General features: G+C 39.2%; 1 protein-coding gene across 5 annotated transcripts in view; it reads left to right on the top strand.

Annotated features, from left to right (window-relative positions):
* DMD (dystrophin) overlaps window positions 1-23,687 on the top strand; it is a gene marked incomplete at both ends in the record, with an annotated part of 2,093,893 nt that overhangs the window by 1,709,860 nt on the left and 360,346 nt on the right. For all 5 annotated transcript variants that reach the window (XM_079728248.1, XM_079728247.1, XM_079728250.1 and 2 more), the window contains 2 exons: window positions 3,926-4,098; window positions 13,497-13,653. In XM_079728248.1, coding sequence (XP_079584374.1) covers window positions 3,926-4,098; window positions 13,497-13,653 — 330 coding nt within the window. The remainder of the gene's footprint in view (window positions 1-3,925; window positions 4,099-13,496; window positions 13,654-23,687) is intronic.

The following is a 23,687-nucleotide window of genomic DNA, read 5'->3' as shown; positions in this document are numbered from 1 at the left end:
CTTTTTCCCCATTCATTAGTTATTGTTCTTCCTAAAGAATACAATCACAAAAAGAAGAAAAAACTTACATTGATCGTAGCAACTAAGGCTTGAGTGATCTTTTCTAGTTAGGTCAGAAGTGAAATAAAACTACTTAAAAATATCTGTGAAAATTACTTTTTGTCCAGATTGGGTCTCCTGAGAACTCGATTCTCCATCCTAACCTCCTGCTTTTCTGGGGCCCCTGAGTCTAAGGTTAATCTTAGGATAAATGCCATCATGGTAATTTATGCAAATATGAGTGTGTTCCTTCCTAAGTGCCCTGTCAATGTCTCCCTCCCCACCTAGGACTCATGCTGCCTACTTGTACTAAAATATCTCCACTACAGCAGGCTAACTTCCTAAAGAAAGCCTTATGGTCCTCACCGATACTCACCTCCATTTTAGAGCAACCTACCTGAGTCCTGTAGCTTGACGGAATCCCTGCCAGCCCGCCATCCCCGAGGAGCATGGCCAAACTACGTTTATGCTGATATGTCAGGTCATTACTTCCTGTAATGTTCACATGACTCTTTTAGACAAAGGAGTGAATTACTGATGGGAGAATTTCTGGCAGCGGGGATATTTTGTAGCAGACTTTTTCAGTGCAAATAATTTTTGCTCACAGGTGGTCCCAGATGTCCAATTGCAAAATGAAAAGTGAAAAGGGTAGTCAGGATTCCATTTTTCATTTTGAACAAATCAATCCACGTGGGTAAAGTTTAATCAAAATCAGTAATGCCGTCTTTCCGTGTCCTTTAACCTCAGTAGTTGTTTTTTCCTCTTGTTAGCAGTAGCCTTGTTCAGCTTCAGTAACTACTGTCTGTTATAGCCAGTGCTTACAGCAGCAAATGGTGTGTGGAGACAGCCTAAGATCTTCTAGAGTCAAAAGAACTGGATCCATTGCCCACATTTAACACTTTTTGGCAAGTCAGTTAAACATCTCTGAGCCTCGGTGCTCTCATCTGTAAAACAGAGAAAATATTATGTACTTCACTGGGTAAGGAGTAGGAATAAGTAAAACGATACATGTGTAAGTGCTTTGTAAACGGTAAAGCCCTTTACTATACATGTGTCATTTGTTGCTCTATGCTACCATCATAAACTAGAGAAGGAATACTGAGTTAAGAGCTACCTTCCTGCCAATGCTAAGACTTGACTTCAGCTACTTCTGAATTTCCAAGGGGAGAAATTTTTTTTTTTTTTTTTTTTTTTTTTTTTTTTGCGGTATGCGGGCCTCTCACTGTTGTGGCCTCTCCCGTTGTGGAGCACAGGCTCCAGACGCACAGGCTCAGCGGCTATGGCTCACGGGCCCAGCCGCTCCGCGGCATGTGGGATCCTCCCAGACCGGGACAAGAACCCGCGTCCCCTGCATCGGCAGGCGGACTCCCAACCACTGCGCCACCAGGGAAGCCCCCAAGGGGAGAAATTTTAATCCGAGTATGTATGAGGTTTGGCAGGAAATTCTCAACGTGTAGCTGATAATATGAATGACTTAAACAAAAAGTGCATACTAGATTTTCGAAAAAGTAAAGGCATAACTGTCTCTTGCCTTCCTCTTAGATTTCCCACAGTGCTAAGGCTAGACAAATAACCAGTCCTCAACAAGCACTGGTTTATCAATTTTATATTCATTTCTTTCTCGATGATACAACAAAGATGTTTAAATTCAGGGCAACATAAGTGGCAAAGATGAAAATTAGCAAATTTCATGAATCAACATCCTACTTATGCTTGGGAAGACCTCTTATTTATTCAGCAAAGTATTGATGACTTCACGATACACATAATCTTAAGGAACTATTGATTGAACCTGGGTCTCTGCTATAAATGCAGGACATAAAAATTCAAATGTACTATAATTTATATGCATGCTAATGTAGAAAGCTGATTGTATTAGTCAAAATATCTTAATTTGTTGACAACAAAAGGTTTGGTCTTAATTCCTTAAGCGTGTACTCTGAGGCCAAGTTGTAGGTAGCAAACCACATACAAGAAGAAAAGTAAAGTAAAAGAGAGAAGTGGGGGCATTATCTTGATAACTTGGATCTGTTTGGGTTTTATTCCTGAATTATTTAGATATATTAACCTCAATTTTCTCTTTCACTGAAAAAGTAGCAAATTCAGCAGGGTATGTTTTTCCATGTAGGTACACAAAGATAAATTGGATATATATTTGATCAAGCTCCATTCAGGAAGAAGCCCAATACTGGTTTTCTACCACATCAGCTAGTTTCAGAATCAGGCTATTTCCTTCCAAAACAAGCCTGTTTTTGATGGGATAAAGATAGATGCTCCTCAATATGTTTTAGTATTTCTAGTCTTTCAACTCCAGATGGGGTTTATCCATATTTCCCTCCTGTCTTCCAGTCGAAGGGAATGAGACAGAATTCTCTTTAGAGTCCATTGGTGATACTTTGGCTGCCAGCAATAGTGACAGGAGACATTCATCGTCCATCTCCCTGCATCTAAGAGGCTGCGACTGAAAACTCGGGCCACTTCTTCAGACTTTGTAACATGTTATTGCTGCCACTTTTCCTTCCTTACTTTAGAAGAGTAATTTAATTCAATTTTAGAAAGGCGGGGGGGGAATTTTCTAGTTACACAGATCAATCCAGTTGTTCGGAGCTTCAGAATGAATTTTTAAACTTGTTAAACAGAAGCATACAAATCTCTAAAAGCAAGTCAGATAATGTACAAAGCCTCCATTCATTGTGTAGGCAGAAAGGAATGCTGGTACCCGGCAGCTCTCTGAGGAATGTTCCTTTGGCTTTGACCGTTCTGCTGGGAACAAGGAGGGAAACACATATAGAAAATGAATTTATAATGTCTCTGGCTTATAATGGCAAAATGATAAGAAAAGTTGGCTGTTTAATATAAACTATCAGTTGCATATTCCAGGCCTCCTCTCTTTGAGGTCCCTCCCACATCCACAGGCCTGGCTGCCGTTTAGTGAGGAGTACAAAGTGGCTGTTTATTATTATTGACTGGTGAGGCCTGTGGTCTGAAATTCATTCTGTCAACAGAATGTAAGCAAAGTTGGCATTTTAAAGCAGGGCTCTTTCAGTCGCTGGGTTTTCTCAGGATTGCTATGCAACAGGATCAGTGCTGTAGTCCCCGGTTCAAGCTGAAAATGTTACACAGGAAGACATACCATGTAAAGGTCAGATTCTCTACTATGATAATTTTCTTGATCTGTGTATATACAAATGAGGTTGAAATCATCACTTCTTATCAAAGTCCTATGGACTTTCCACCTGTTGAGCTTAAAAATGTGATGGTATTTTAAATGGGAAGTCTTACTAATAAATGTCTGGTGCTGTAATAATTGTGTGATGCTGTTTTACCAAGGTGAACTTAATGTGTATTGTCAAGAAGATTCTCTCCTGTGATCAAATCCCATTAATGTGCTGGTGCTATGGACCAAGTACAGCCTTGTTTATTAGTCTCTCCATGCTTTTGTGGTCCGAGTCAATTCTACAGATTACTATGTGCTTGGAAAATATGACTTGACCCGTAGTGTAATACAGTGATTGGCACTGGGGTGCACTTTATCATGGAGTTTTATTTCCTATCACTTCCTTGAAACAATGTGTTTTTTCCATGGACTAGAAGACATAATAAGTTATGAAATTTATAAAGTTATAAATGTATTATGTTCCGATTCATAATCTCAAGGAATAAATGTATTATACCTAATAAGATGCCCACTTTCGATCCACATAACGACATAAAGAGATGATACACCGAGGAAAGTGAGCTGGAGGTGTATCTTCTTGTTAGTTGAAGCAACTGAAATCCCTTTTTAACTAATATTCTATTTTTTGCAGTTCTCCAAATTCACAGTCACAGCCGGTCTCTTTTGTTTGGTAATTCTGCGTGTGTTCTTCTTCCTGATGCCCTGTAGGACCTCCAAGGAGAAATCGAAGCTCACACAGATATCTATCACAACCTGGATGAAAATGGCCAAAAAATCCTGAGATCCCTGGAAGGTTCTGATGATGCGGTTCTGTTACAAAGACGTTTGGATAACATGAACTTCAAGTGGAGCGAGCTGAGGAAAAAGTCTCTCAACATTAGGTAAGAAAAGATCCGGAACAACAACAACAAAAAGGCCAGAAATGAATTAAAATGGCAACGTTCCCCTCACTTTCCTAGCACAAGTAGCTAATATCTCATATGTTTATGTAAATCCCCCAATTTCAGAATGATTTATTTTATTTTGAATAAATGAATCATTTATTTGCTCGGTATGGAGATGATACTTGAGGGTTCAGATGAGATTAGAATGGTGCTATGTTATAACCACGGGAGACATACTTATTAAGACATCAGAGTGAATTCAAATGAGGAACACAGCTATCCTGATTTCATAGTGTTCTCTCTTGGTTTATCACAGGGTTATTCAAAAAATGATAAAACTAACGTCTGTTTATTATGGGATTCTTTCTCTGGCATTATTCTAAATGCATAAGTGAGGACATTCTTTAAATACCCATAACACATTATAATTAATATTTTAAAGGAGACCTCGCCATAGCTCCCACAGCCAAGGAGAGATTATAACAACTGCCTGCCTTTTGCTTCCTCTCAGATTGTGTTACCATATACCCTGTAAACTAAGCCTTTAGCTGTTCTGTACACACCTGTTTTGTACTTTGCCCTTTTGTGCGTAGCAGCATTCTCTTGAGAAGTTAATGAAGGTGTCTCAGCATTACTGTAAGGAGGGCAGAGTGAAGCTCTTGCTGTACCTGTTTTGCACTAGTTCAGTGGAGGAGCAGAGAGCAGAGAGAGAGAGTGAAATGCCCAGGGTCACCTAAGTGGCATGGGAGGTACAGGGAGTGGAAGTCAGGCTTCCTGCTTTCTAATCCGTTGCTTTGTCTAATTCACGTCTCTTTATAAAAGTACCTTGTGTTTTCTTCTGTGTCTAGAGGAGCAGTGGTAGTGGAGGGAGGTAGAAGAGGACTAGTGGAATGCACTCAACACTGGGAGTTGTTACTACCTCTAGGTCGTAAGATTACAGGAGGGAGATGATTTTTCTTCTTTATAGCTCTTCTAAGTTGTCCCAAAGTTGGACATAGAGTATCTTTACTTCTATAAATGAGGAAAAAATATAAATGAAATTTATTCATTTGAAAACACTCTTGTAAAAATCTGCACGTAATATGACAGAATTATGATGATAGCAACTCACACTTACATGGTGTATCACATACTGTGCAATGTCATGGGCACTTTAGACTTGTCCACCCATTTAATGCTCTCAGCAACTCTAACAGTTAGATTCTCTTATTATCCTCTCTTTGCATTTGAAGAAAGTAACACACGGAGTGGCTAAATAACTTCCCCGAGGTCACTTAGTTAGTAGGTGGCAGATCTAAGATCTGAACACAGGGAGGCTGGCTCCAGAGTCTGAGCTTTGAACAGTTGTGTTATGCCATAGAGTATAAACGAAGAAGGAGAAGGTAAGACCCACCTAACTTTTACACATAAATACTTAATAAGGGAAAGGATGAAACACAAGAGCAGATTTCTGGGAGGAGGAAAGGATTTATTTTTATTTCTGTGGTTTTCCCCCCAAATTTGCGCCCTAGCTTCCAAGACACTCATTTTTATCTCCCTATTTGATCCATGAATTTTGTATTGATGTGTCGGTGATGAGTTGTGGGCAACAACGGGCGATGGCATTTTCAAAGATAGGGAGGCTCCATTCGCGTTCTACAGCTTCACCTCTCAGAGAGGTGAGTATATGTAACGACACCGGCCACTTTCATAACATGTCATTACAAAGGAATGAAACTTGTGAGATGGGAAAGATATCGGTAGATAAAGGAAAGAAAAGAAAGTTATTCTTTTTTTCGGGAGGGAAAAAGAAAGGTGCTGTAACTGTTCTGAACATCACTCAGTGCCTTTTCTCTCTTTCATGTGAACTTGATGAAATAAAAGGAGGATTGAAAGCGGCAAACAGCATGTCAGCCAAAATATGGGCTCTTCATTCTCAGCAATTTCCCATAAGCCAGCTACTGCAGTTTAATTCTTGCTGTCATTAATCAAGTAGAAAACAGTTACCTTAGCTCATCTGAGGTACTGCAAATTCTAGAATTTAAATACTCAGATCAACGGTTTTGGCTTTTAAGTAGGCCTCTCGAATAATACAGAATGTGTTATCAACACTCACTTATAAAAAGTGAGGAAGTAATTCTTCACATCAAAGCGATTCAGTTTATTTCCTGACGCTTGATTGAAATAAGGGTATCAGTCAATCCGTACTGAATGGCAGGGTTCAGTTGAGAGAAGCACAGTAGAGGTAGTAATTGGGGATTGTTATGAAATAGGATAGATGAACCCTGGAAGAGTTACGTACCGAACCATCAGTGACACATAAGCTTGCATTGCCAATCTAGTCAGTTCCTCTGTCGCCATTATTTTGTAGTGAAAAGTCACCACAATTTTAAAAAAAAACTTCCAAAGGTACCCTGGAGAAACATCCCTGTGTTTACCTCAACTATGACATATTATACTAAAAAAATTCAGTTGTTCATGATTTCATAAGAGATTCTGAAGCCATTTTTATATTTCAAAATATAAAAACATTAGCGCTTAATTTCACAGGTATCCATTTTTTAATGAGAAAAAATTGAGTCTGAACAAAAATGATTCTGAAGTTTCCCTTTGTGTTCCATTGACTCATAAGCGGTATTGTTGTGCTTGCAGATCTAAGTCCACATTATGTCTTTTACCCTCTATTTATCTTCCTTCTGCCCTGTCTTTCTCTTCTTGTGATTGTGGTTCTTATTGATTGATTGATTGATTGATTGATTGATTGAAGTCTTCATCATGTCATTCCATACTGATGGATTTGGCTCTCTTTCTTTACATATTGAGACCATCCATTACACATTTACAAAAATATTCTTCCTTGGACACTGTTTCTATCACGTTATTCCTTTGGTCAAGAACTTCAGTCTTGTTGGTGCCCGTATTTCACTCATTCATTTATTTGTTCATTCAAGAAATATTTACTGAATGTTTACTATGTACTAGGCACTCTTCCAGGCACGGAGGATACAACAGTGAACAAAACAGACAAAAGTAAATCGTTGCTCTCATGAAGCTTATATTTAGTCACTAGGATCTAGTGACCCTTCCACTCTCTACCAACTATGCCTAATAAGCCCCTGCTGACCCCTTCCCTCTCTGTCCTTCCTCTGCCTCCCACTTCATTCCTCCCCAAGCAGCAATCTAGTTACTGCCCAAAATGGATTCTCTGAGTCAAGTAAATGCTGCTTTCTAACCCCATTCCTGCTCTCCAACAATTTTCTCACTGTCCTGTATGAGTACAGCCATTTGCCGATCCTCACACTTGGAACACCATCTCTCCTCTGAGCCTCCAAATTTTGACTCAGATTCCATAATCAAGATTTCGCTTTCTGACTGTTCCTTTACCAGGTCTTCCCTGTACTATTCTCATCTACATTCTCATTATGGCAAGCTCCTTGAAGTATTCATGAGTTGTTTCATAGGGCTGTGCTTGCTGCCTTCAGCTAAATTAGATAAATACAAAACTCCAAGCTATAAATGAGTCAGTGAGGTGGAGTAGAAAGGGTCTTGGACCAACAGTTGGGTGACCTAGCTTCTCCTCTGGCTCTGTTACTACCTAGCATCTGATCTTTAGCCAGTCACTTAACTGCTTCAGACTTGAATTTTCTCTCTCACTGAAATGAGGAAGTTTGACCAGACACATGGGTGGTCTCTTCAAGTTTCCTGGCAATTCTACAATTCTATTATTTTTAATTCTACAATCACTCTTTATAAACCTAGGCAAATTATTGAGCTTTTCTACCTTGGTTTTCTTATATTGAAAAGAAGTGATTAAGTTCAAAGATACGGTATAAGAGAAAGTAAATACTGATACAATATCTTTGAGAGAAAAGAATACTTTAATTGAAATTGTATCTCATAATTTAGTTCAAGGAAAGTAGATGCCACCTGTTCCACATGCGTTATCACACTGCATTTTGTCCAAGAGGTATAAGAAAGAGAAGTAAATACTCAGTGATAGCTGAGTGCCGTCAAACAAAAGATTAACTGCTTTAAGTGGGAGAAAAATAGAGTGAAAATTTTCTACTTACGTGTATACATACACATACACACGCGTGCACGCATGCACACACACACACACAGTCACTGATGACATTATCCAACATCAGGATGGTGATTAGTCAAATAAAGTGTTTCTCATTCTAAAATATTCTATATCTACAAAACTTGCATTTTTAATTTTGAAAATATGAATAATTTGAGAAGTGATCAAGTGCATAAGAAACATGTATGAAGATTTCAATTTAATCTGCCACCAGATTATATTTTCCAGATTATTGTATATATTATTAACTATGAGAATCACATATGACATCCACATAATTTCAGCAAAACTTACATTCTGTGAGATTGTTATCCTTGGGGGAAAAACTTGTAGATATTATATAAAGATAATCCCTTTTATGAAATTTTGAACATTAATTTGAGACCTGAGGACACCAACATTATATAGTCCACAGCAGCAATATAGTCCACAGCAGCAATAAATCTCTTAGAAAGTACTCGGTGTTAGAAATTAGAATACTTAGAGGTCTTGCTGTAATGGAGGACAAAGAAAGAGCAAAAGAAAGCAAAGTCTTTTTACCTTTGAGTGAGAGAAAAATGCTACTTGGATGTTGAGTATCTCCAACCTTCCCTTTCTTACTCTTGGGATGTTAATTATGTTTGAAAGTTGGAATTCATGGCCCATCTGGGAAAAAAGTGTTTACTTCTCTTTGGGCTTCTCTTTATTTAAAGCCCCATAACTCCCATTTTATTTCTGCGGTTCCTTATTATTTCTGCATTCTTACCTTTTCTTTCTGTATGCTTACATGCTATCTTTTTACCAAAGGTACCAAAGATATACAGGGATATATTGTTAGTTTTATAAAGGAAGTCAAAGTGAAAAATGACTTCAATATAACACATTTTGCTTTAAGAATAGTTGCCTTTCAGAGTAAAGTTTTATTAAGGATTTCAAACCAGGCATCAACTGAATCATACTTGAAGTATCAGTGTCTGGAGAAATAACATTCACTTTAGCAGCCCTATAATTCTTAGAGTCCTGACAGTGAAGAGTTTCTTAAAGCCCAAACTATATATCCCAACACACCTAAAGGTTCTGCATTTTACCTAAACCTTACAAGTTATAGAAATTATCTGCTTATTAAAGATCGCTACTTCTGTTGTTAAAAGCTAGTAACCCCTAAGCTCTTGTCTTCACTAATAAAGATTAATAGAAAATGGATAGAAGCTAAGTGTGTAGCTTCAAACCTCCTGTTTTATTGTCTGTTGAGCAGGTAGGGGTAAATAGAGTATATTTGCCAATTAGCAGGAAGCCTTTTTGCTCAGGGATCCAAAACATTTGGTGAAAACCATCAAGGTTAAGGATTTCCTCATATAGGGAGGTTTGTAGTTTCCATTTCCCAAATCTAAATATGACAGCTCAAGTTATGTGCCTCAGCAGGTGTCTTTATACCTTTGTATCTCAGTTCCCACATTTGCAAAACAAGCGAGTTGAATAATCTCTAAGGTTCCTTAAAACCAGGGGGAAAAGGTCATTACAAATACAAAGAAACATTTTCAGGAAAAATCCCAAATACAAACATAGGTTAATCATTTAGAAATATTTGGTATACAATCTTGAAAATAAAAATAGGGCAGCTGCTTCCAACAAACGCATTAGAAACGTGTCTTGAATACACTTCCCAAGCTTAGCATATGGCCAGAGAAAATGTTCTCTGAGCTCAGAGCATTTCATTACATCTAGACCTCCTTCAAAATCATGTCACTGACAAATAGCACCTTTGCCCCGTGGAGACTGACAAGTAATGTTTAGGGCACATAGGAAATACTTCAAGAAATTCTTCCTCAGAGAATGGTCCTGGAGCTCACCTGCTGAGTTGTAAAGATTCTTGTTCAAGTTACAGGAATTGTATCTGTGAATCTGTTTCTGTTTTGCATATACTTTCATTTGTATTATTATTATTTTTTTATTTTTTGCGGTACGCTTGCCTCTCACTGTTGTGGCCTCTCCTGTTGCGGAGCACAGGCTCAGCGGCCATGGCTCACGGGCCCAGCCGCTCCGCAGCGTGTGGGATCTTCCCGGACTGGGGCACGAACCCGTGTCCCCTGCATCGGCAGGCGGACTCTCAACCACTGCGCCACCAGGGAAGCCCTCATTTGTATTATATTTTAGATTCCAAACGTGTGGTTACCAAAGGGGAGAGGGAAGAGAGGAGGGACAAATTAAGGGTATGGGATTAACAGATACAAACTATTATGTATAAAATAGACAATCAACACGGATATATTGTATAGCATGGGAAATTATAACCATTATCTTGTAATAACTTATAATGGAGTATAATCTGCAAAAATACCAAATCACTATGCTGTACACATGAAACTAATATAATATTGTAAATCAACTATACTTAAATGAAAATTTTTTTTAAAGTACTGAAACTCTGGGGATGGAACCTAGGAGTCTGTACTTTAAGCAGGCTGCTCAAATGTTTCTTATGCACACTAAAGTTTGAGAGCCATGGCTTTAGATTGGATATCTTTGTGTTGTTTTAAATCAGGAGCCGTTGTCTGAGTTTCTCCTCTCCAACCCCTACCCAGTGTCCTCTCTCTTTTATAAGCTTTTTGTATAAGTTTTTGTCCTCGTATCACATCTTCCCTTTCACTCTCAGGCTTTAGCAAGGAACAGAAAGTCATTTGATATGTACTTAAGTTGATCAGACATTCAGAAAAGTGACTTAACTCCATGCCTTAGGGATGAATAAGGAAGGCCCCCTCATCCCGGTGTTTGAGAGCTTTTTGTCACTCGTGATCCCAGGTCCTTCTTCTGTTCCTCTGTTAACTCTCTTGACTGTCCCGTGTCCCTTGCTCTCCACAGCTTCCCTATCTCACGCTATGGAGTTTCTCTTAGATCCTTTAGAACTGAATTCCCTGGGTCTCAGTGCTCTTTTTTTTTTTTTTTTTCCTCTCTCCTAGGGGACACAAAGGGTTTCATCGGCCCCGCTAATAATTTAGTCGGGGCCATTTAACCTGGCCGGGGGGCCAGGTGGGGGTGGGGTGGGGGTGGGTTGTAGCACCTCCTTATGTAAATGAAGCAGCAGCTGGAGGCCTCACCTTAGGCCACCTGCCCTTCGGCATATCAATCCTGTAGACCTCTCCACCACAGGGATGCGTTATTTCCTTTACCAGACAGATGGAGGCCAGGCATTAGACGTCTTTATATCCTCCCTTACCTTCCCCCCTCCCTACCCCCCGATGCCTGCTTGGGACTGAGAGGGGCTCAGTAAATATTTATTTAATCAGTGGCTCATCTACAATGTGCTGCCTTTCCATGGCTGTACTGTGCCTCTCTCTACCTTTCAAAATATCCTGCTTGACAGCCTCTTTCACCCTCAAGGGGACCAAGCTGCAAATTCCAGATACCCCAGGGAATCCCCGTAACCAGTAGTCATTACATGTCATTAAACAGCTAAAATCTTGCATAGGGAGTTCTCACTTAGGCTTATCCTGGAAAAGTGAAATAGGAGGAGAGAACAGAAACATAAAAGAACTGACCTCTACACCATATGCAGTCTACACTATTATATTTAATTCATGATATTTATGATACTTCATGATTCATTTCTTAGCTAAAAATGTCCTTAGAGTCTTGAACAATTTAATTTCCCTGATGGAAATACCTTCAATTTTTCTGAATGTAATGTTTATATGGCTCACAACAGAGAATTCTGACAATTTGGAAAAGTATAAAGATGAAGGAATAAATCACCTGTAAATCCACCTTTGAGGGATAAACTAGTTGTCGTTTCAGAATTTTTTCATGCATAGTCCAGCATGTGCACACACACAGACATTTTGGAAAAATAGATTATGTACGTTTTTGTAACCTACTTTCTCACTTAGTGACTGACAGGATGATCTTGTCCATGTCCATGAACATTTGCCTATGTCATCACATTGAACATTGCATAGGATTCACAGGATTTGAACAATGCATTGTATGAGTTCACCATTGTGTATGTAACCAACTTCCTAGTACTGAATATTTAAGTTGTTTCAACTTTGTATCAATCATAAGTATGCTGTAAATAGCAGTTTTCTACCTGTATCTTTGCATGCTTTCCCAGTTACTTTCTTAGTATAAGTTCCTTGAATTTAAGCTTGTGGGTCATTATATTTGCAGATTTTAAAGACATTTATGTATCATCAAATTATCCTTCAGAAAGTTTAGAATAGTTTAATTTCAGCACCTAGGTACTATTTGGTGATTCTGTTTGACTAAGGCCAGCAGAAGAATTGTATTTGAAATGTCAGGCTAAGGTATCAAATGGCAAAGGGAAATGTTGTTCTACCTGGTTGCTTTACATTTCAATCTCTGCAGCATTAGAGGCTATATTATACTTATAGGCAGCATTAATTTTTATGAATTAATTAATAATTGCTGATGAGATATAAGTAATGCAGCATAATTCTTGATTTACCTGAGGATAGAGCTTTGCTAAAGTTCTGCGTTTCTTTGTTTTCTGGATGATGATTTATTTTCTTAATTTAGCTTCTCATCCTCAAGTGAAATGTGGATTTTATAACACAGATCATTCATTTGTATATTCTTAAATGCCTTCTATGGATTAACGTGTTCTAAAGGCAGTTGATGGTAAAGCACTCAGCCTCTTGCCTAAATTATTCACGTTTTGGGGGGAGGCTTTCAGGCAAATGTCTGATTTTACTTTTCTACGTGAATTGTTGTCTCAGTACATTTTACACAAAGGAAACAAAGCGGAAAATGTTGGAACTTGGTGAAAACAAATCCCAGGTGCACACGAATAAAGAAGAGTAGAGAAGGAGGAGAAGCATATGGGAAGAGGAGCAAAAAGGAACAGATGCCAGATGGAAGGAGTCAATGGAAGAGGCTGCCTAGGGTGTAGAAATGGAAAAGTCAAAATGTGGGGAGAGACCTTTCCATTTCTCAAAGCAGAAAGAATTCCAGTACTAGCATGAGTCACACGAAAACTGAGTGGTTTATTTTAGTCACTGGGTCCAGGTTCTTCTACCAGAAACATTAAGAATCAGTGACTGCAACACTACAGGAAAGCAGTCCATTCCAGTGTATATTTCATGCCAAAAGTCTCAGAATTCTGCATGTGGAAATAAACATATAACTAAACACTGTCTTCCCTCCATGTTGCCATCAAAATACCCCCATTTTGTTGCTCTCAAAAGCAGGTAGCTGGATTTTTATTGAGGACTGCTATGTAGTTCACAGTATGTTTACACACTGTGGAAGTAACCAACCAATGTACCTTTAGTGGGATTGTTAGAACCATCAGTTATCTTTCTAGATATTCTGATAGTTTGCTCCTGCTATTTTTCAGGTCCCATTTGGAAGCCAGTTCTGACCAGTGGAAGCGTCTGCACCTTTCTCTTCAGGAACTTCTGGTGTGGCTACAGCTGAAAGATGACGAGTTAAGCCGGCAGGCACCTATTGGAGGCGATTTCCCAGCAGTTCAGAAGCAGAACGATGTACACAGGGTAGGATATTTTTTTTTTTTTTTTTTTTTTTTTTTTTTTTTTTTTTTTTTTTTTTTTTTTTGCTGTACGTGGGCCTCTCACTGTTGTGGCCTCTCCCATTGCGGAGCACAGGCTCCGGACGCCAGGCTCAACGGCCATGGCTCACGGGCCCAACCGCTCCGCGGCATGTGGGATCTTCCCAGACCGGGGCATGAACCCGTGTCCCCTGCATCGGCAGGCGGACTCTCAACCACTGCGCCACCAGGGAAGCCCAGGGTAGGATATTTTTAAGCATAGTGATTTGCACATAGTAAGCATTCAATGACTGTTTTAAAATTAGTTTTGATTGAAACTAGGTTGAAAAAGGAAAAGAAATCAAGTGGAAGAGAAATCTTCTTTTACTCCTCTAGTCCAAGGGTCAATTAGAAATAATCCAAGCCATCATATTTTAAATGTCAAAAGCATCTGCATTACTAATATCATTTAAGATTTGTCCATGTCTTTTGGCGATATTTAAAATGTTATTTTGGAAAATATTAAACGTATGCTAAAGCGACATAATTCTATAATAAACACCTGTGTACCCATCAAGACCAAGTTATCAATTCATGGCCAATCTTACTTCTTCTATACCTCTACGTTGTCCTCCATTATCTAAAAGCAAATCTCAGGCATGGATCATTTAATTCATGAATATTTGATAAAGTGTCTCTAAAAGATAAGAATTTGCTCTTTAAAGGTAACCACGTTGTTACTATAATACATTTTAAAAAATTTATTTATTTTATTCTTGGCTGCCTTGGGTCTTCATTGCTGTGTGCGGGCTTTCTCTAGTTGCGGCGAGCAGGGGCTACTCTTCGTTACGGTGCACGGGCTTCTCATTGCGGTGGCTTCTCTTGTTGTGGAGCATGGGCTCTAGGCGCTCGGGCTTCAGCAGTTGCAGCTTGTGGGCTCTAAAGCACAGGCTCAGTAATTTTGGCGCACGGGCTTAGTTGCTCCGCGGCATGTGGGACCTTCCCAGACCAGGGCTGGAACCCGTGTCCCCTGAATTGGCAGGTGGATTCTTAACCACTGCGCCACCAGGGAAGCCCTATAATACTTTCTAAATGTCAATAATTTTATCATGACAAATACCAAGGCAGTATTCAAATTTCCATTTCTCATATACATGTCTTAAATGTTTTAACAGGTTTTTGGGGTTTTGGTTTTTTGGTTTAAATAAGAATTGAAATAAGGTCCAGACATTGCACTTGCCTAATTTGTCTTTTAAATCCCCCCCACTTTTTTTCACTTTTTATTTTGAAGTAATTACAGATTCACAGTAAGTTACAAAAATAGTACAGAGAGTCTCCCTACACATTTCACCCAGTTTCCTCTAATGGTTGCATCTAACATAACTATAGAACAGTAATTATTGTCATTTTAACATGTAATTGACATAAAAATTTACAGTTAAAATGGTTACACCACAACTCAATTCAGGCTGGCCACATTTCAAGGGCTCAGATATGGCTAGTGGCTATTCTGTTGAACAGTGTAGTTCTACAGGTTTGATTGTATTCGAGTTTGCCTTTTTTTGATGAGACTGCTTCATAGATAGTAATGTATTTTTCCATCACCAGGAGGTACACAGTGTCTTGTTTTCTCTTGTGTGTGTGTGATTTTTGGCAGCTATTAATGATCAATGGCTAGGGGTTGCAATGTGATGATTGCCTATTTCTATCATTTCTTCTTCATTTATTAGCTGGAGTACTTCTATGAAAAGAAAATATATACTCATCCACAATTTGGGTACCCAGGATATAGTTCGTCTAGGACAGGTGCAGTAAATGTTTGTACTTTACCAGTCTTCAGAATAACAACTTGCTCATTAGCATTCTCCAACAGCTATCAACTGTTTCTTTTTTTTTAAACATCTTTATTGGAGTATAGTTGCTTTACAATGGTGTATTAGTTTCTGCTTTATAACGAAGTGAATCAGTTATACATATACATACGTCTCCATATCTCTTCCCTCGTGAGTCTCCCTCCCTCCCACCCTCCCTATCCCACCCCTCTAGGTGGTCACAAAGCACGGAGCTGATCTCCCTGTGCTATGCGGTTGCTTCCCACTAGCTATCTGTTTTACGTTTGGTAGTGTGTATATGTCCATGCCACTCTCTCACTTCATCCCAGCTTACCCTTCCCCCTCCCCGTGTCCTCAGGTCCATTCTCTAGTAGATCTGCGTCTTTATTCCTGTCTTGCCCCTAGGTTCTTCATGACTTTTTTTTTTTTTAGATTCCATATATATGTGCTAGCATACGGTATTTGTTTTTCTCTTTCTGACTTACTTCACTCTGTATGACAGACTCTAGGTCCATCCACCTCACTATAAATAACTCAATTTCATTTCTTTTTGTGGCTGAGTAATATTCCGTTGTATATATGTGCCACATCTTCTTTATCCATTCATCTGTCGCTGGACACTTAGGTTGCTTCCATGTCCTGGCTATTGTAAATAGAGCTGCAATGAACACTGTGGTACATGACTCTTTTTGAATTATGGTTTTCTCAGGATATATGCCCAGGAGTGGGATTGCTGGGTCTTATGGTAGTTCTATTTGTAGTTTTTTAAGGAACCTCCATACTGTTCTCCATAGTGGCTGTACCAATTCACATTCCCACCAGCAGTGCAAGAGGGCTCCCTTTTCTCCACACCCTCTCCAGCATTTGTTGTTTGTAGATTTTTTGATGATGGCCATTCTGACCTGTGTGAGATGATATCTCATTGTAGTTTTGATTTGCATTTCTCTAATGATTAATGATGTTGAGCATCCTTTCATGTGTTTGTTGACAATCTGTATATCTTCTTTGGAGAAATGTCTATTTAGGTCTTCCACCTATTTTTGGATTGGGTTGTTTGTTTTTTTGATATTGAGCTGCATGAGCTGCTTGTATATTTTCGAGATTAATCCTTTGTCAGTTGCTTCGTTTGCAAATATTTTCTCCCATTCTGAAGGTTGTCTTTTCATCTTGTTTGTGGTTTCCTTTGCTGTGCAAAAGCTTTTAAGTTTCATTAGGTACCATTTGTTTATTTTTGTTTTTATTTCCATTTCTCTAGGAGCTGGGTCACAAAGGAAAGGATCTTGCTTGATATATGTCAAAGAGTGTTCTTCCTGTTTTCTTCTAAGAGTTTGATAGTGTCTGGCCTTACATTTAGGTCTTTAATCCTTTTTGAGTTTATTTTTTTTTTTTTTTTTTTTTTTTTTTTTTTTTTTTTTTTTTTTTTTTTTGCGGTATGCGGGCCTCTCACTGTTGTGGCCTCTCCCGTTGCGGAGCACAGGCTCCGGACGCGCAGGCTCAGCGGCCATGGCTCACGGGCCCAGCCGCTCCACGGCATGTGGGATCTTCCCGGACCGGGGCACGAACCCGTGTCCCCTGCATCGGCAGGCGGACTCTCAACCACTGCGCCACCAGGGAAGCCTTGAGTTTATTTTTGTGTATGGTGTTAGGGAGTGTTCTAATTTCATTCTTTTACATGTAGCTGTCCAGTTTTCCCAGCTCCACTTATTGAAGAGGCTGTCTAATTGTTTCTTTCCTTTGTTTGTTTTTGTTTGTTTTTCATTATATTGTCTCCTCTACTAGACTCAGAGTGAGGAAGGCAGAGATTTCGCCTTGCTGACCTCTAAGACCCTAGTACCTAGCAAAGTGTCTGCCATATGGTGGATACTGATAGGTGGGGTTTTTTTTGTTTTTGTTTCTGTTTTTTTTTTTTTTTTTTTTTTGCGGTACGCGGGCCTCTCACTGTTGTGACCTCTCCCGTTGCTCCGGACGCACAGGCTCAGTGGCCATGGCTCATGGGCCCAGCCGCTCCGCAGCATGTGGGATCTTCCCGGACCGGGGCATGAACCTGTGTCCCCTGCATCGGCAGGCAGACTCTCAACCACTGAGCCACCAGGGAAGCCCTGATAGGTGTTTTTGAAATGAGAATAAAAGGTACATAAACAACACAAGGGAATAGAAAACCAAGTAAATTACTACCAAACAATGAAAGCTTGATAAAATGGTGCCACTTTTATATGTTCAGCACTTAAAGAAAGATACCTATGGAGCCATAGCAAAAACTAGCATCTTGAAGAAAGGTCAAGAGTTTATATTATTCCAGAGAAGAGGATATAGGAGATGACAAAAAGGGAAGAGAACATGAGGGAAGACCCCAGAGTCTATAAAAAATTGCCAGGGAAACTGCCAGTTTCTCCTTTAGCCATTCCCCTTCATATAATTCACAATATTAAGGTAGCTTTTGTGGTAGGTTGTGATATAATAGCTGTGATTTTTAAAGTGTTCTAACTTTGAATAAACAGTGAAAACACTCCGGTGTATATGTAGAAGAGCATTCACTGAGAAGGATGGGAATTTTAAATAGAATGCATTATATGATATGGTGAAATGAGACAGAATTTCTGCCAAAGGTGTAATTTTATTCTAGTTCCAGAAATCAAAGAAAATGAATCATTGGACAAGTGCCCTAGGATTCAGGAGGCTGAGATTCTAGCCCTATTCATCTGTAAGTTAGATGGTGATTGCTACTTTGTTCTTCAGGTATAAGATGAGGAATTTGGTCTACGTAGTTTTTCCACAGTCCCTTCTAGCCACCATTTTGTTATAAATAGTCTCACTCTCCCTGATTATTGGCTTTGGTTGCCTGCTAACAGCGATAAAATGTTAGCACATATCATTCTCGGTCCTCTTACTCATGAATCTCATGACCGGTAATATGCTTTGGAGAGATGTGATGCTAGAGTTATGGGTAACATGCACCATATTGAAGAGAATTAATCCCCACTTGGCTAGTGTACTTATTCAGATACCCACTTACTCCCTTTCTTTGACATATCAGGATCTCCAGCCCATTGATAACTCTTTGTTCTATACATTAGTTCCAGTGATCTTCTATCTTTATCTCCCTCCAAGTCCAACTTAGGTTCAATCATCAAGCATTTTAATAACTTTTTCAAGACCCTAAAATCCTTTGCTTCTTTATCTTTTTGTTGCTGTAATCTACAAAACCCTAATGATTGGAGGATCTAACTAAAGAGTTTCTCCTATCCAAACAACACCAGTGCAGACTGACATAGTACCTTTTCAGGATGACCAACCTCCAGCCTTCCAACGCTAACACATCACTGGGTCAATTTACCTTTCTTGACTCTGTCTACTGTAGTTATTGACACTGTTACAAGAGAGCTTTTCTCCTCACTTTTCTGTATCTACTCTTTTTTTGCGGTACGCGGGCCTCTCACTGTTGTGGCCTCTCCCGTTGCGGAGCACAGGCTCCGGACGCGCAGGCTCAGTGGCCATGGCTCACGGGCCTAGCCGCTCCGCGGCATGTGGGATCCTCACAGACCGGGGCACGAACCCATGTCCCCTGCATCAGCAGGCGGACTCTCAACCACTGCGCCACCAGGGAAGCCCCTCTGTATCTACTCTTAACACCCTACAATGCAATCAACATTTCAATCAGAGTAATCTATGTAAAAATATAAATTGAATTATGTCATTCCTCATCTTAATACTCTTCAGTGGCTTTTCAGTGCCCTTGGGAAACGACCAAAAATCCTCAGCAAGGACCCCAAAGTCCCATCTGGCTGGTCTGGCCCCAGTCTTTTCTTTTCTCACTGCCCTTCCTCTTGCTCTCTTGATGCTAGCTCTACTGCCTTCTTTTGCTTGTTTCCAGGTCTCTGTGTTCCTCTCTGGCCTTGGGCTCCAAGAAGCTTGCTTTTGGGAAGAGCGTTGTCATTTTTATACCTAGCACCTTATAAAGTGTCTAGTACATGATAGACAGTGAATAGATAAAGGAACATAGGAATTGAGGAAAGAAGATTAGGAGGCAGGAAGGGAGGAAAGCAGCCAATGAACTAATCTTTTGTTCCTTCCTCTCTAGTCTACTGTGATCCAGGGCAGGGAAAGAAAGAATAGAGAGTGATGTTCCTTCCTCACTTGCATCTTTTTTTGTCTTTACTCCTAAGTAAGCATCTTTTCATAGTGTGTAAAGCTACTTTGATGCCCACTGTTTTTACTTGTGGTCTGGTCCAGTGTTTTCATGAAATTCTCTTTGTATCCTTAAGAAAAATCCTTGTCACACAACACTCCCTCAAAGAACATCATCACTCCTAAGTGTTGATGAGAGAACAATTCTGCACCCTGTTTACTCAGTTTTGTCACATTTATGCAGTAGCCCCTCTATAGTTGTAGTGGAGTTGCTGTCTAGTTAGTGATGCTCTCATTGCCTGTGGACAAAAACAACAAAGGAAAACCCTTGAAATTGGGTCTCTCTATCAGATCTTCTGAATCCAATTAGGAAGAGGTAAAAGAAACACAATCATTGCAAAACTCTCTCAAGATCTAGTCTTGAACAGAGTTTGTATTTGTAGACTTTTGTTTTACTTTACCATGTTTCCAGGATTATAAACTGTCTTGCTCTTTATGGGTTTCTTGCTCCAAAGACTGTTTATATAAAATGTTTGGTATCAAGATGGCTCACTTTTTATTGTTCCCCATGTATTTGGTGTGTCACTTTTTAAAAATCACCTGTTTACTATCTAATGGGAATACAAATCCCATTAAAATGTCAAAAGTGTAAATACTAATTAAATATTTTTCACTTTTTTTCTATAAATCCGAATGCTTGTAAAACAGGTCATTTATATTTTCTTAGTATATCATTGCAGATTAATGATAAAGTTTTATAGCAAAATAACATATGTCTTGTACTCTTAAAGCAAAAATATACAGTCAATCTCAATTACTCTGCTGTAGGTAAAGTTATAAGACAGTCCACACAGGTAGTTGGGGACTGCAGTCTCACTCCCCAAAGCAGTTTTTTATACCCATGGGAGTGGATCTATGTTCCCCAAACCAGCTGGGCACCATAACAACTGCAACAGGAATGGCTCTGAGGACTAATTAATAAAATAATGTTCCATATGTGGTGAAGTATTCTAAATAATTAAAGCTCAAATGTGCCTTAGCAAATATAAACTGACCAATTTTTATATCTTTTGAATACATTATCCTGGCTTTTACGGTTCCTCATTACTTGCCTCACTAGACTGACCCATTTTCAGTGAAGTGTGTATTATCCCGGTCCAGATATATTTTTAAAACTGACTTCCTTTGTTTTACTTGAGCAGTCACTAAAGTGATATTTATTACTTGTCTACTCCTGTGATTAACCTAGAGAGAGTTTTAAAGGAGCAAATCATAGTGGGGAATTTCTAAGGAGAACTGCAATAAACCATGAGTTTATTTAATTCTCTTCATCCCACCCCAAATTTAAATGGAAATTAGGTCTTGATTATAAGAACACTGTAGGTAATGACTTTTTGTTTGCATTTTTACTAATGAAATTGTTTGTCATTCGGTTTTCATCTTTCAATTTAAAACTCTCTGTAATTCCTTCCCTAGAGACCATTAAGGACACCTTCAAAGCTTCCTGAGATTTTCTGGTTAAGATTTAGATGGAAGTAATCAATACATACATTATTAAAACAGTAGACAGAAAGCCATTATTGTGTGGATGCTGTTGACAAATGAAAAGGCTTGAATAAAGTAGTTTACTTATTCATTTGTCAGGTCATATATTATGCATGTTCAGTCTCCTCAGAAGTCACACAAAGTGAGGGAGAGGTTCAGAAATTCAATAAAATTATCCTGAAATCACGTTGTAGATTATACGTTTATTTAAGCTAATTCTGTTATCAATGCTGGCCTGCTTCCTTTGGGTACATTTTAGTATGTGTGTTAGCTTGAAGAGTTCCCTCATCAAGGGAATCCTTCTATTTCCACAGAAATAGAAAATGTCTTTAGGTGCCATTTGTGAAGGTTAAGATTCAAGTCAGCTCTGTGTTACCAAATAAATACATTGTTCCCCATCACCTCTGAAAAACAACAACAGAAAAAGGTTGTGATACAGTGATTCCTTCCAGCATTCATTGACCTAGCCTCTTGGAGTTTCTAAACAAGTTTGGTTCCCTTGCAAAGTTCACGGTTCGTTATCTACCTCTAAGATGTCTGCGTGACTAGGTTGGAGGAAATCGACATCTTTGTGATCGATTCTTCATCACTGATGGAGTAAGCTACTTTCATATAAGTTTGGAATTTTATGCAGTCATATTTAGAAATGCTGAATAGAAAAGATTTTAAATTATTTTTAGAACTACATTTCTAGCCATTTGAGGAAGTCTTCTGAAAACTAGCTATATCTTCAAAACTTGAGAACAGAGTCATCTAGGATTTGCTACTTTTGTTTAATGACTATAATAAGATAAACTATGAATAGTTTACAAATTGACTTCTCTACCACAGTCCTCTTTATAACCATGTCAAAATATTTTTGATATCTTGACAAATACTCTTAAAATAATATTTGTGTACTACTTTGCCTTGACAAAGCACTTTGACACACATTTGTTTAATTACAGATGAACCCCTGATCTTTTTATGTGTTCTTCCATTTCCCCCAAAACATTATTTTAGGAAAAACTGTACCATAACTTGGACTTCTAGAATTCATTGAGTCTTTCAGTAATTATTTATTGAGTGCCTACTCTATGCCAGGGGCTGAAGGTACAGTAGTGAAGAAAACAAGACTCTGCCCCCACAGACCTTCACATTTTAATGAGGGAAACACACAGTAAGCCAATACATTAATATATAAAATCACGTCCGGGGAATTCCCTGGCGGTCCAGTGGTTAGGACTCTGTGCTCTCACTGCTGTGGCCCCGGGTTTGATCCCTGGCTGGGGAACTAAGATCCCACAAGCTGCGCCGCATGGCCAAAAAAAAAGAACTAAAAAACAATAAAATAAAATCATGTCAGGTCAGTTCTATGAAGAGAAAATGAACAAAATAAGGATAGAGAAAGACTGAGAGATAGTGGCCTACCTAAAGAGATTATAGTTGAGCAAAGGGCCGTGTGCGTGAGTGAGCCAAGCAAAGACCTTGAGTGAAGCATATTCTAGGCAGAAGGAGCAGCAAATGCAAAGGCCAAGATGTAAGAACAGGTTTGGGTGCCCAAGGAATAGCAGGATGGGCTTAGTGGTAGGTTGTTGAGAGAGGCAAAGGCCAGGTAATGTGGTCTTTTCTGCCATAGTTTGGAGGTGGATTTTATTCTATGTGTGTTGAGACATCACTGGAGAACCACAGACAGGAATGATGTGATCTGATTGATGTGTTCAGAAATGGACTCTGGCGCTGTGTGAAGAAATGATGATAGGAGGAGCAAAACTGAAAGCAGGGAGAAAGTTAGGAGGGTGTTGAAGTCATTTAGGAAGGAGATAATGATGGCTTGGACTGGAATGGAAATGATAGATATGATGAAAAATTATATGACCCAAGATAAAGTTTGAAGGTAGAGCTGATAGAACTTAAGATAGATGGGGTATGGAATATGAGAGAAAGCAAAGAGTCAGGGATGACTCTGAAGTCTATGGTTTGAACAAATGGGGAAATGATGATGCCATTTATGGAAACAGGAAAGACTTCAAAATGATCATGGATGAGGGTGTGTATGTGGAGAGAAACAGGAGTTCCTTTTCTGGATTATGTTGATAGACAGAAACAAATGGTGTGATTCAGAAATTATTCACCACTTACACTTGACAATATCAAATTTTGGCCGAGCCTCTTGAGAATGGGTATTAATTAATTTTTCATAGGATTTCCTGATAATCCGTTTATCTGCACTATTGCTTCAGAAAGAATTTCCAAAATTTAGGGTTTAGGCTCAACGACCTAATACCTATTTCTCTAAATGACCCTAGGAGCAGATTGAATTTTCACCAGTGATTTTTTAGGGTGAGCTCAGAGTTTAACAACATTATTGTCTGTAGGAAGTGACTTCCCCAGTGGTTGTTGGAAGCAGCTCAACCTTAGGATTAAGAGTCAAACAGCTGTGCACGATGCTGCGTGGGCACTAACTATTCCTCCACAGTATCACAGATCTGCAAGCAGGCTGGACTCTGTGCTAGCCCGTGCCCTTGATCTCAGAGAACACAACTTTTTGTTTAAAAGA

The sequence above is a fragment of the Hyperoodon ampullatus genome (assembly GCF_949752795.1).
Source record: "Hyperoodon ampullatus genome assembly, chromosome: X".
Lineage (NCBI taxonomy): Eukaryota > Metazoa > Chordata > Mammalia > Artiodactyla > Ziphiidae > Hyperoodon > Hyperoodon ampullatus.
The sequence above is the reverse complement of the archived record's forward strand: the minus strand, read 5'-3'. Positions and strand labels throughout refer to the sequence as shown.